At 36.7% G+C, this 14,432-nt stretch overlaps 1 protein-coding gene across 5 annotated transcripts in view; it reads right to left on the bottom strand.

Annotated features, from left to right (window-relative positions):
• VPS13B (vacuolar protein sorting 13 homolog B) overlaps positions 1-14,432 on the bottom strand; it is a 415,034-nt gene that overhangs the window by 101,588 nt on the left and 299,014 nt on the right. For all 5 annotated transcript variants that reach the window (XM_052704440.1, XM_052704437.1, XM_052704439.1 and 2 more), the window contains exons 34-35: positions 11,544-12,246; positions 3,183-3,320 (exon numbers count right to left, since the gene is read on the bottom strand). In XM_052704440.1, the coding sequence (XP_052560400.1) occupies positions 3,183-3,320; positions 11,544-12,246 (841 nt within the window). The remainder of the gene's footprint in view (positions 1-3,182; positions 3,321-11,543; positions 12,247-14,432) is intronic.

Raw genomic sequence — 14,432 nt, 5'->3', positions numbered from 1 at the left:
AGTATTTCTTAAGAAATATGGCTCTGCAATTGAGCAGCGGAACTCCAAACACTTAAAAGCTATACCAAAAAGTGCCACATCTAGACTTCTGGCTGCATAGACACAGATTTCAAGAACACGCTCAAAAGCGTATCAGTGGTGCCTAACTGCTAGTCACTGCTAGCACATATTGCCTCCAGTGCATTTTAAAAATTTCCTTACTGGTTTTATGAAATGCACATACGTAAACAAACACGAAAATACACCATCTGTCCTTAAAATATAAACTCATTAGTACCACTATCTGCCAAATGTTAAAAGAAAAAACAACAACAAACCAATTCCCCAAGCATTTTAGGCTTGAGAGTATTTGTGCACCAAAAAATAGGAGAAACAAGGAGGATAAAAGAAAATGAATCTGGCAGCAGTGACCAACATAAGCATACTTCAGTAGTGTATTAATGTAATCAATCTAGCTATTTGTGACATATAGGAGACATCATAATAGATCTGTTTTGCTGTGGCTCCTATCCTTAACAAACAACTACAGGCTTAGTTAGGAGTTGGTGATGTAGATACCTTCTCCAGATTCATGCTTTTGCTTGGTAGGCCAAGCTTTCTCATCCTAGAAGAAGTTGTGGTTAGAGTACTTGTTCCCACACTAGAATTAGCAACTTGTCTTCCATTAGTCTGCTGAGGAGCAGTCAAGCTTTCCCAACTACTTTTCACTTGCTACTCTGATGCAATCACATGAGGAAAGTGTCCTTCACTACTAATAATGGAACAGTTCTTGGTAAAGGTTACCTTATTTGAAGAGCTGTGGCAACAAGAGAGAAAGAAAAATGTGCAGATGAATGCAGAGCTGTTTTACTACATTACACGGATAAAACACTTTATTAAAATTCAGCATAATTGCTGTTGAGTCATGCTTAATGATAGTTCCAATTAGTAGGAAACAGATGATAAAAACAGTGTCTTTTGGCTAAGAAGAGATCCTGGATAAAAGCTCTGAGGTTTTATTTGCTTTACAAGAATAAATAGTCTGGATTTTATGATGCATTAATTTATGCTTTTTTTTTTTTTTCTTCTTTCACTTCCCTGCTTAGCCAAATAGTATGGAAGGGAGAGATTTAATGCTGATTCAGGATCTGGCTGAATCATTGAGAATGGGGTATGAACTGAGACCACTCATGAATGCATAATTTGCAAGCTGGTACCAACTTCCTGACTTTCCTACTTAGCTGTCCTACTGACAGAAGTGTGGCAGGGAAAAAACTTCAGGTGTATAATAAATTAAATATAAACCTGAGCCAAGCAGCTAAAATGAGAACCTAAAGAAAAAGTGTAGTGGAAAGACAAGGGATCTGGGAATATAGGAATTTGCTGGAGATGAGGAGAAAGACGAGTAGTACACACACACAAAAAAACCCAAAAGAATATCAAGGAGAATACAGGAAAAACCACCTGGCAACAGTTGCCAAAAGATTGTAGTGTCAAGAGAGAATACATTTTCCTTTTGGCCTTCCAGTGGAGCTCAGAAAATCTGATTTCCAACATTCCTCTGATCTCAACAGAGTTCTATAAAGCTCCCTGACAGTAGGCATTTCTTCCCTTCTTATGCTGATCATAAAACCTACTATTATTATCATTAGTCCCTTAGTTCATCTGGCAGAAAAACATTCAGCAGTCCTGAAGGTTCAAAATCCTATTAATGAACCACAAAACGGATTCATGTATCAACAGGTACTTTCAAAATGTAGTCTTAAAGGAATGCTTTAAAGACATTACAGAAAATGAGAGAAGTGGTAACGGTGAGGTTGTTCACAAACTTTACTCTTTCATTGAGACTTCTACCTGTCTATGCATACAAAAAATAGATTTTCACATTACTTAACAACAGTATTCATAATCACCTGGTAAATGTGAATCATCTCTCACTCTCTGGTTGCTCACTTTGATATCATGGGGTCTGATATCCAGAAATGATTACTATTCCACCCAAAGACAAAAGGAACTGTAGTTCCGAGACCTAAATTCCTGTATTTTTTAGGTACATTGGAAATACAAAATTCTCCATGTTAAATTGCTAACTTTAGTGTGCAATGAAAAAAGCTTGAATTTCACTGCACTTCTGCAGTGTTCTGCAGAATTTCTTCTTCTGCCGAATTTCACTGCACCTTCTGTAAAATGGTGAGGGCATATTGCTCCATCACTCATAGGGGAGATGTGCAGCTAAATGAACGTTTTTGTTGCGCTCAGATCCTAAAGCAGTAAGCAACATAGATGTAATCCTGATGCAGAGTTAAATTCAAATAGTGTAGATAATGTGGTAGACTGTATGAGCATAGTCTGAATGAATAGAAAAACCCCTTGCTTATAGGTTGTTCACTAAATTACAAATAAAAGCTCATTGTGAGGGCTGAGTAAACTGAGCAGAGTTAGAAAAAAAGTTACACGATTCAGTAAATAATAGTAAGTATGCATAAAAGAGGTTAATTATGATTGTACAGGTAAATGTAAGTATATTGTCTAACATTTAAAATAACCTTAATTGTATTCCATGTAGTAATGTAGTTATAAATATAATTCATGGAGTAGATAGTGCATAAAATACTTGAATTTGCAGGAATTTGTGATTCCTCAGGAGCGAGACTACATGTTATGCTTTTTAAAGTAAATTCTAGTAAACTGTAATACTACACCAATTATATTCTGTATTAAATAAATATAATTTTTTTTTTCAACTTTACAGTGTTAACACTGTAGATGATATGAATTTGTAATGCCAGATATATATCCAGATTCCAAAGAACACCCAAGAGGAGGCGGATCTTAAAAATCTCCAGAAACAATTTAAAAGTCAGCTTTTATAAACACACTTCAATAAATTTTAAAAACTCAGCTTTTCTAGGGCTAGAAGCAGGTTGCTTTCAATTAATTGGAAATATGCCAAACTCGGGCTTCTAGAGGAGTAAAATTTCTGCAGTTACCTTGGAAAGAAAATAATCAGGCCTTAAATCTACAACTGGCTCAGGACTGACTATTCCTCAACTTTAGCTTCAGGGTGATTGCTGACAGAAAATTCCATATTCATCAACAAGAAATACAACATTTATCCAATCTAATCTGTATCTACATGTGCATATCTATAGGGATATATAAGGGATTATATTAGAAAATAAAGATTAAAGTGCAGTGCTTACCTGGCCCATTAAGGAAGTCTTTAATTTGTACTGTGATAAGAGAAGGTGGAATACCACTTTTAGCATCAACCTCTCCTGCTACTGTCTGCAACCAGATCATGCAATAATCCAGAGCTTCTGGTAGAGTCTTTCCAGGATCTACAGGTGATAATGATCATACTCATTAATGACACTCCAGGAATATGACACATAAGAAAATGCTACACACAAAATCAAGTAAAACTAAAAAGTTTAAAGTATATATACAGTAGATAAAATACCTAATACTACAATACAAAGTATTTGTGCCTATAGATAGCTAGCGCATGTATCTAACATGTGCAAGAAAGCAAATTCAATATAACACAAAATATAGAAAATCTGAAAAAACAAAGAGTAAAAGATATCACTCATCCCAAGACATCTTTCAAAAATACTCAGTTATAGTTTTTGTTAGCAGTAGTACTCGGAAGAGAATTGATAACCAAAAATCGCTATTTCTGAATTGTATTACAGTTATCTCAAGGAGAATATAGTAACAGAAAGATAAATTATAAAGGTCAAAAGACCAGAAGGCTACTAGATGTCTAGGGGAGAGCACAACAAAGCAGTAATACCATTCTCTTCCAAGATTCACTGACGCAGTAGGTCTAGCTTTTAAAATCAGCAGCTATTCGTGCATACCAACTTGAATGGAAGTCCTATGATCAGCTTATAATGTCACAAAAGTATATGAAAATTAATTCACTAACTATACTATTCCTTCACTTTCTGCATATAACATATGGCAAAAACAGTGCTGTAGGTAGCCTTTTTCATCTTCAGCAATTTGCGACCTTTGTTCGTATAGTCTTGAATTCTGACACTACATGTTCTAAATACTCAATTACTCTTCAGTTTCAAGACTGCCACTTAAATTGTCAAATGTCTCTTCCACTCATAAAGATTCAAGAGGCATCTAGATGAAAATTCATCTCTCCGATTTTCAGACAATTAAAAACTGTTAGAATTGTTTTATTTAACTGAGTTTTACCAAATGCATTCCTTTTAAGAACAGTGTTTACATACCCACTACTAGAGTCAACATATGGTATGGCGGTATCACAGTCATATGTGGACTGGGTATATAAAGTCAGCTTTGGAATTTGTATTTCTTGACCTTATCATGTGATTTATATAAAACTTGGCACATATCAACCCTTACGTGATTTCAAAGAACCTACTGAAACCAATTGATCATGACTTTAGATCTATATGGAAAAGATCAAAAGTTAGCACATTCTTCTGTTTTTATTTGATCAATTTTCAGGCAATGACTTCACAGCAGTATTTGCACTGCATGGCATATACATTACAGCCTTTCCCTTCCCTCTATTCCCACTATACATTTATGAAATCAGCTCTCAACAGCTATTTAAGAGCTGTCACTGCATACAACAGAATTGTATATTTTCCATGTGAATTTCTACATTTTTATGATTCTTAGTCCATTTCTTTAATTACAACAAAAAAAAAAAAAAAAAAAAAAAAAAATAAAATGGTAAGGCACACTATGTTTTCTATAGCAATTGCTTCAGGGAATATCTTTTTTCCTGTCTAGTGTTTGCCTAGAATACTGAAAATAGTAATAAAGGGAATCTTTACCACCAAAATAGACTTTTAAAACATTTTTCCTGAGATATGTTGTAAAGCATTGCAAAAATTACACTGTGAAATGTCCATCAATCACTAAATCATTTTAATTGTTCCTTCAGAAATATCTGTATAAACCTTTAGGTATACTAATACAGGGGAAAATACTAAAATACACCATTTCTTTCTCTTATTTCTAGAGATATTGTGCCATACTTCCTACAGCAACCTGGATCAACCACTGACTTTTAAGAAATTCCAGCAAATTTAGTCAAACATTGCTTTTACTGAATACACTTATAGGTATTCCTATTATCCTAAGGCATGTTATAGAATAGCTAATAATCATTTCACAGTTCTAGCTGTTTAAAGATGAAAATATTTCTAATGAAAAAAACTTACATAGCAGAAAATCCTTGCATGACATAATACATTAGCTATACAAACACAACCCTCAGGGTGCTGGGAATTGCATCAAGTAAGCAGAGAATGAAAAATTAAAGGAGCCTTGGGACTCTCCAAAGATTACTTTGCTCTGTCATGTCCCAAGGAGTGCAGCACTATTAACTCTTCAGTACCTGGGGTACTGCAGGCTCGGGGCATACAAATATATATATATATATCTATATAAAAATAGACCCACAGAACTTACACAGCACAAAGACACCTCAACATGCAAAATTAGTCTAAGTTCAATTTTGCTTAGTTCCAGTGGAACCATCTTATGCTGACATTGAGATAATTATGGAAGCAGGATAATTGAATGGTTGGAGTAGGTGATCTTAGCAGTCTCTTCCAATCCTAATGATTCTACAGATCTATGGTTTGGCATCTGTGCCAAACTGATGATCCTCAGGGGCCAGTCAAAAAGCTGGTTTGAGTGTTTCCAAACACATGACATGGTTAATTTGGACCTTGGTCCAGACTTGACTACACGTTCAGATACATCAAAAATGAATTAATAAATAAGTTCTTAAAGCATGAGAAGAAAGCTAAATTCCAGAGGTTTCAAAACCAGCTATGTAAGCGCTTATCTCAAAAACATGAAGGAAGTTATGCATATGAGCTCTCCAATGTATCTGGGCGGGAAAATCCATTTATGCTGGAGGCCAAAAGAATAAAATACATATACATTGAGAAAAAAAGATCTAAGAAAACAGCATATAATTTTTCACAGGATTAAGAATCAAGAAAAGAATAAAACAATATAAATAAATAAATTCCCATGCCACAGGTGAGAGGAATTGCCAGAAGGACAATAGAATGAAAAAAAGGAGAAAATTTAGGCTGAAAAGTAAGGCATTCCTGTTCTGAGAGAAAAAGGACTCTTCTCCCTCAAGGAAATGATGGAAATGTTGAAAATGTTTAAAAATACACTTGACAGAACACTATGAAATATACAATAGGGAACAATTATGCATCAGCAGGGAACTGGTCTGAATAATGTATTACAATAGGTCATTTCCATTTCCATTTTCTATGATTCTCCCAAAAATCAACACTTAAATTTGCAGTTATTTGTATGAACAAAATGCTGGAGAAAACCCAAGGGATGCATATATAAGCAGAAGGAGAGTCTAGAATTACTCCACAGCAAGCCAAGGGAGAGAAAAGAAAGGCTTGAAAAGTGAAGAGTGGTGAAGACGGCCAGAAATTCTATCCTCTAGGCAATGTGAAAAATTTGTCTATAGCAGCAAAAGAAAAACGGTGAGACAACAATCACAGATTGACAACTAAGTCTGCAATTTAAAATCTCTAAGACTGAGAAGCTGTGAGGCCTTGAATATTTCCACATCGTTATCTTTTTTTTTTAAATTATTATTATTAGAAATAAAAAAATATCTCTGTTTATTTTTGAATCCACCAAATATTCCAAGCCACTTTTAGTCCTGTTAAGTTCCAGGTCTCACCTCTGAAATTAACAGTTTATGAAGTACCTGAACTTGCTTTGAATTTACAACTTTTGATACTTCCTCCTCATGTTAATAGCAGACAACAAAACCCCAACTTCTGATGGGAGATGGGAGATCAAGGAGGAAAGAAGGGAGACAGGAGAAATTTCAGATCTTGAAGATTTCCATGTTACAAAATGTGGTTCTTGGCAGCTAGGACATCATGGAGGCAAAGCCTGGAGCAGACCTTAAAACTGGGCCTCAGGAATTCCCTGCAGGGGACTGGGCTACCGAGCCGTGTGCTGAATGGCTACTTGGCCCCTCCAGCTGGAACCTCACCCAGGCCAAAGGAGGTCTGCAATGGGTTTTTATTTCAATGGATGAATCATAGTTTGGTCTGCAGTCAATTTTGCAAGCCAGTATGATGCTGCAATCTCCTCTGTATTTCCAACTCCAGACTGGGATGCTTGGTCTTATTTTTAAAATGGTTTCCATTGGAATTTAGAAAACATAATGGGAAAACATTTCTGTTAGCACACTCACAAATGCTGTGTCAGGGAGTTAAAAAATTAGCATTTATGGTATTACAAGGAATGTACGCTCCTAAGCCAGCTCATCTTTACTGCTAGGGCTGCACACCAGTACAGCCATGGATGCAGATGTACTGATCACTAAATATACTCGGGGGGAACAGGTGACATTCTAGCAGCATTCCCTTAGTGCTGGGCTAGGGAACAGTCTTATATCCTTGTCTCCTCGTAGGAAGCACAAGCTGACAGAGAGGTGGTGAATCAGACTTCCTGCCAGATCCAACCCGCACTTCTCTCCATTCTGCCTAAGCTTTCCATTAGATCAGAGGTTACATGTGGTCTTAGCTACTGCATCTGCTCTTCATGGACCCCCTGCCATCAAAGGCGTGGGTGCTAAAAAAAATAATAAAAAAAGAATATTTTTGGATGGCCTCACAATGGCTATTTCTTTGCAAATGCTTCACTGGAGGAAGTTGAAGAAATTCCATGCATAACACATCTATTTGGAAATTTCCCTCCTTTAAAATGAGTAAGAAGCACAGTCTCCTCTTTGAAAATAAACAAACAAACAAATAGAAAAAAGATTTTTCAAGAATGCCCAGAGCACAATGCTCAGGAAATGAGGCAATTTTGTATCTGGATTACATTACCTGAAACAAAGCAAATAAAAGTTTAAGAAAATATTTGTAAAAGCAGCTTATGAGGTTACATTAAAAACAATTGCACCCATTTTTATTTAAGTAGAAATGGCCAACTCTCTGTAAGCAAAAACTAACAGTTAGCAGATGCCAGTTTTTAAATGTAGGATGAGCAATGAATAAAAAATGTTGTTTTATAGCATCTTTTAGGCTACTTCTATAGGATCTTAGAAGCCACCTCAGGGAACAACTGGTCATTTTAGTAACATTTATTAAAGGTTTAATATTTACCCCATTAGTTTACTTACTTTGACTTTTAGTTCCTATACTGGGCACTAAGCCGGTATATAATACAATATATACTATATAATTGCAATCAAGCTGTGCAAGTACAGAAATAATTTAAAACACAAATGAAGCAGCTTAGCACATCCATACTCAAATTGAACTAACATAATAACCTAATAAGTTTTCCCCTTCTACAAACTGCCTTGCAAGTGGACATGGTTTGAGGGAAATACTGAGGAAATTGAAAGCACAGCCACTAGTCTCTAGCTTCAAGGCAGGCAAACTCTCACAAATCCAGACACTGGCCTGCTGGAAATGTGTAACTGCTAATTGACACTCTAACAGTACTTAACTTTTAAATATTCTATTTTCTCCTGCTTTCTTAATACATTCTTATTTCTTTCATCTTTCAGGACACGCAAAAAAAATCACCACAGCTAGCAGAGGAGCCAAGCTCTATGGATGCGGCTTGGTATTACAGCTGCTGTGCAATACTCTCTCACACCTAACAGTGACAACAGTGTAAAAGTCCTCAAGTTCAAGCTTTATTAACTTGAATTCTTCCTAAAACATGAGCAAAACCCTTATCCCAGGTAAAACTTATGTGGCCCTGTAACAGTATTAAAAACTTAATTTCTGCACATGTTCAAAGTAGTAAATTATCGCAAAATTCATTTTGTTGTTAGCCCAGGATTAATTATTATTCACCACAGAATTCATGCTGGTGCAGTTTTACAGGATAATTTCCCTATTTTATTCAAAAAACTCATAAGATAGACTTTCATAAGAAACATATTCTCTGTTGACTTACAAGTGAACAATGAATTTTTAAACATACGTTAATGTAAAGGATAAGAACCATAACAAGGTCTAAACTGTGATTAGCTTATCTTTAACCCAAAGTTACCTTTGGAGCCATCAAAAAGCAACACCTTCCCTATTTCACAACACTATCTTGTATGAGGATTGCTCTGAAAATAATTTCTCCTATTTCGTTATTTGGTCTGGGCTGTCAGAAGCGGATGTTGGTATGGCAGCGGAGGCTGAACTTCCCCAATATTATGTTACGTGTTGTGCCGTGGCAGCAGAGGGGCAGTCTGACAAAATGGCGTCTGACGTGGACGTGTGTATCGGAGCAAAGGTGCATCATTGAATTCCTCCACGCAGAAGAACGGCACCCATTGACATTCGCTGATGAATGTCTATGGAGACCAACAATGAATCTGAGCTCAGGGAGGTGGTGGGTGGTGCACTTCAGCAGCAGTGACAGCGAGTCACCTCTCTATGTGCAGTTTTACGAGCGTGGCACGCAGCCCCTTCATTGCTAGCAAAAATGCACAGCTGCTGGTGGTGACTATGTTGAAAAATCATGTTTTGTGGCTGAGAACTTGTTCTATCAAACAGTGTTATTATGCTCTTTGTATCTGTTGCAGTTCCCAAAAAATAAATATTTTCAGAGCAAGCTACATATTTGTTTCTGCCATGCAAGATTTGAGAAGATTGTTTTAGAAATGTAGATTTTTTTCCTAAAAAGCCTGAGAAATTATAGCACAGTATTTCCTCAGACCTGAACCCAGTGCAGATGAACTAAAATATTCTTATGCAGCACATATGGTATTTACATATGCAGAGAATATGATTTGAAATGTCACAGTTTTTATTAGCATATTTTGGATATAATCTACATTGGTCTACTATTGTTCAACTACGTAAGTTAAACTGCATTAGTATAAGTAATGAGAAACCACCCCCACTGAATTTCCAATAAAACTTCATAACAAATAACATATATTACACTTAAACCCCAGAGTCATCTTAATTTATAAAATATACTTCATCACGATGATGTATCTCTTTCAGATACAACAGTCAGCAAACAGTCACAACGCCATGAAAAATCTGAGTGACCAATGAAATTGACTACAGCAACTTCGAAAATGCAGTAAAAGGCTCCTGATGCTGCATTGTATGCTATGCAATATATATGGTACATCAATGTACATACATACACACACACATATATAAAGATATAGCTAATTGCCATTTTCCCTCTAATATGAACGCTAGAAAGTAAAAATAGAAAATTCCAAAAATTCATGTTACAACAATGCAACGACAACATTAAATGCTGAATGATGCAACCACAAACACAGCAGGTCTTCCTAACCTGAGACAATAAAAATTTTATACTACCTGTTTAGTTGTGTTTAAGTGTGGATTAGTTTTATTCACTTATTAATAAATTTAGGATGGTGTTTTTAGGCACTGGAACTTTGGCATCCATCTTCTCAAACTCTTTTGAAAAAAACCATAATGCTTTGGCAGAAAGCACAGGATTCTATCTGGCACACGAGTAAGATATTTGTTACTGCCCACAAAAGCAGCAGGATGAGAACAGAACTTCTGTCTCCACATAATGCCTGACTCCCACCTCCACACAATTTTACCTTTGCCTGACAGACAAAAAGCTAAAGAAAAGACTAAAAGCCATGCAGGGCTAATTCTTGGCTGCCCAGGAAAACCTCTTCAGATCTAACTGGTAAGTTGTGTGCTCTCAAGCTGCCATCTTTACAACATGCTTCTGTCCTCTCTGACTCACTTTCAACTTCTAGGAAGGCATTATTTTAACTTGAGACCAGAGCCTATTTTTTTTTTAATATATAAATGTTCCTCTACGTAAAAGATATTAAAAAAAACATACTGAAAGCTAATTGTAGGAGCAGAATAGACAGAACTTTGGGTATTTTATTTGTAATAAGCCATACTTCTCTGGCTGCCTTCTCACATCAGGTTCCTGCATCCTCAAGAATAGTTTTTATTTACTTATTTATTTGACAACAGTCTGCAAAGTAATCATACATCTCATTAAATTCTTACTCTCTGTTCCAGCAGTCAGGCAAATGAACTGCAATGATTTCATTTCTCTCTTCAGGAATATGCATGAGAGTGAAAACGATTTTTATCAGGTACTTCTCGAATGCTTTTCTTTAAATTTTGTCAGTATATTTATATGGGCAAATATTGCATTATTCGGCCTTAAGAAATGCTTTTCATGAAATCTCCTTGGTTTACAACTCTTCTGTCATTAGAATAAAACAAGGAGGTAGAGTAATGTGACAATCCCTATGACAATCCAGTGCTGAGAAAGTAATACTGAGGGGCAGGAAGAGCTGGTTGCTAAAAGGTCAGATCTTAATTAATTTCAAATGTTTCACACACTTAATGCGATTCAGCTACGCTACAGATTATACGCTGTACAATCCTTAAAACACAACTATGTACTGATTAATTTGTAAAGATGTCCTAGAAGTCTGTCAGTTGTTTTCCTTTCCGCCACTCCAGTAATGTGGAGTGCCACCTCTTTGACATTTATAGCCAGGAATGACTGTTCAATGACCTTACCTGTACACTTGTAGTCTGAAGCTACTCCCTTAAGCCCAGCATCAAACACCGACACTTCTATCTTCTGCTTTCTGTGGTGGCAGCTGAGGAGCACGGAGGGCTGTGATACAACCAGGTAAAGAAATGGCTGTAGCTCTATGTCACCTGTGCCCCTGCGACCAGGTTGCCGAACAATAGTTATACCAAGGGCTTGTCGAGCAGAGGACCTTGTGGAAGCATGCAGGGTTTCCAGTGACAAAAGACCTGTTTTTCTTCCAGAAGTCAGGGGAACATTGCTGTTCAAAAGGTCGTCTGCTGTGACGGATGAAATAGACGGCTGACTGGGCCTCTTTGCATCAAGGCTGCTACCTGAGCCTGCTTCTGGAAGGTTCAAGGAGCTTTTGCTTATTTTCTCACCATCTTTCTGATCTTGTGCCGATTTCGACTTAGGTAAAGCAGTGCATGAGTAAGTCATCAAGGAGATCCGACTTGCTGTAACAAAAATGTCAAAAGGGATGAAATTGAGGTTCTTCACAATGGACGACTGGCGGGAGGGCTGGGCAATGCGGTGCTGGCTGGTGCCACTATGCTGCTCAATCTGAACAATCCTGATCTTAACGCTGTCGCTGCCAATTCCACTGTCCTGTGCCCCACTGTACCGGGAAGAAGTCTCAACAGTTCCTCCATCTGATACATCCATTTTTTTTTGCTCTTGTTTGGAAACCTTCAAAAGAAAATATTATATTAGCTGATGATATCCGTATCCCAGCTGTTTCCATTTCAGTGGCAGCAAACAATCACTATATAAACACGATGTCAAAAAAGAGAATTATAAAAAATATCTGCCAAGTTAACTTAAACACAGTAATCACTCAAGAAAACACAGCAGGTGTCTGTTCCAATGAGATGATGACTCTCAACAGATGAAGTGCCAAAACAATATGTGAAAGAAAAATAAAAGGAATAATGATTTCTAGGTTTAAACCTCATTCTTCAAAAAACTCATTTGTTATACTTGAAAGATTGTACAAGAAATTTATGGCTTAATCCATATCTCTGTAAAAGAATACATTGTAAATAAAAAGCCCCATCATAAGTATTTTCTAGCTTTGAGTACAAACATTTTTCTGTGATTGTAAGAAACAGAATGCAATATAAATCTAATACAAAATCACAGAATGACAAAACGGAAATTGTAAGATGAAAAGAGTAAATACTATGTTGTAGAAAGAATATTTTTCTTAGAGAAATGGAAATGGCAGCTTCCTTATATAAAATTTCAAAGTTGAAGTGTCTATAGACTGCTCCTGTGACAGTGTGATTCTTAGCTTAGCAGGGCCCACCCAGTGTACATTATCTCATCTGTGACATCCACAGGGTTTCAGATAAGAAATCATTGCATATCGACATACTTCAAAAAGAAAACATACATCACTGAAGAGACAGTAAAAAAAAACCTGTTGTAGGAAATACAACAGTGAAACAAAACAAATCTGCAGGGTTTACTATCCAGGGACAGAGTAGTATAGCAAGAAAGAGAGACCCAAGACAGGGAGGTGCTTCAAGTTACAAACATTTCACTCCAAATTCTGCTACTGAAACAAACAGAAATCCTACAAGAACTTGAAGAGAAGGTAGGAAGTCTATACACAAAACTATTTGGAAAAAAAAGACTGCATAAATTCAATAATAGTAATAACAACAATGATGTAAAGCAACCCCTGTGATTCATTTGGAGTTTGCAGATGTGTATCACCCATCATAGCTTCCACAGCATAACCAGCACTTCCATCTGTGCTGCCCAGAAGAAACATTTCTGCTCCACATAGTACAAGTTAACATAAGAAATGTCCTAATCAATCAGATTCACAATTCATCCAAAGCAGTACAGTGTTTTTGACAGCAACAGGAGGACACAATACTGGGAGAGAATGTGGACCCTGGCACTTCCTGCAATTTGCTCCCTCTGTAGAAATAAGGTGGTTGGAGACATTAAAGAAAAGCCGCTTTTTTAAAAGGTTTCTTTATATTGTTCTTTCCGAAAGAAAGGGAAAAAAAACCCTCCCCCTTTTTCTTTAAAGGCATGACCATAGTGGAGAAAAGTATTACAGAGGAAATCCTAAAACAGAACCCTTAACTAGCCGAGATTTTCTTTGAAAAGGTTTTTGCCAGCTCTGGTTACAATCTTTTCAGATGCACTCATGTACATATTTTTCAAATAACCAATAAACTTCCTTGCGGCTGATTTGTATGACAGACTCGTATCACTGTCTTGTAAAAGTGATATCACTTTTAATGCAGCCTCTGTAAAAATATCTGGAGACCATTCTAACGAATTACTTGCATTATAAGCAAAGGAACCATGACTCCTCCTGATAAGCTAGCAAAGTTATACTATTTATGTCTCAGCCCCTCAGTCTGGTAAACTATAAAGCGTTTTGCCCATATCCTGTACTGATGGTACTTTCAAAATGACATAGATGGTTTCATTGCTCATGCATTCAGGGCCAGCAAAAGACAGAAGGGATGGAGCTATGGAACGATGTTGCTATGTCATTCCATGGAAAAACTGACCGAAAAGAAGTAGAAGGCATGTGCTGCTACGCCCAGCAATTAATTGATGCATAGCCTTTAGTTCAAAATTATAAAAAATCTTCTTAGAGCACAGAGTTCTGAGGAGAATTGTTTCCTGTTTTCTGAATGCATTTTCTCACTTTTTTAGGTCAAATGTATTTGACTAAAAACCTAGTTCCTTTTTTCTGTGTTGTTTTCTGTGTCAATATGTATTAAATACACTCTCCTGTGTGAATCACCTCAAGGAAGGTAGAAAAGCAGCTCTGCCTCCATCCCCATTCAGATCTTAGCATCTCTGCTAAGACTACTGCAAGGGTGTTAATTGGTCCCAACTGC

This window comes from Tympanuchus pallidicinctus, unplaced genomic scaffold (genome assembly GCF_026119805.1).
Source record: "Tympanuchus pallidicinctus isolate F22 unplaced genomic scaffold, pur_lepc_1.0 scaffold5, whole genome shotgun sequence".
Classification (NCBI taxonomy): domain Eukaryota; kingdom Metazoa; phylum Chordata; class Aves; order Galliformes; family Phasianidae; genus Tympanuchus; species Tympanuchus pallidicinctus.
This window is presented reverse-complemented; position numbering and strand designations above follow the sequence as displayed.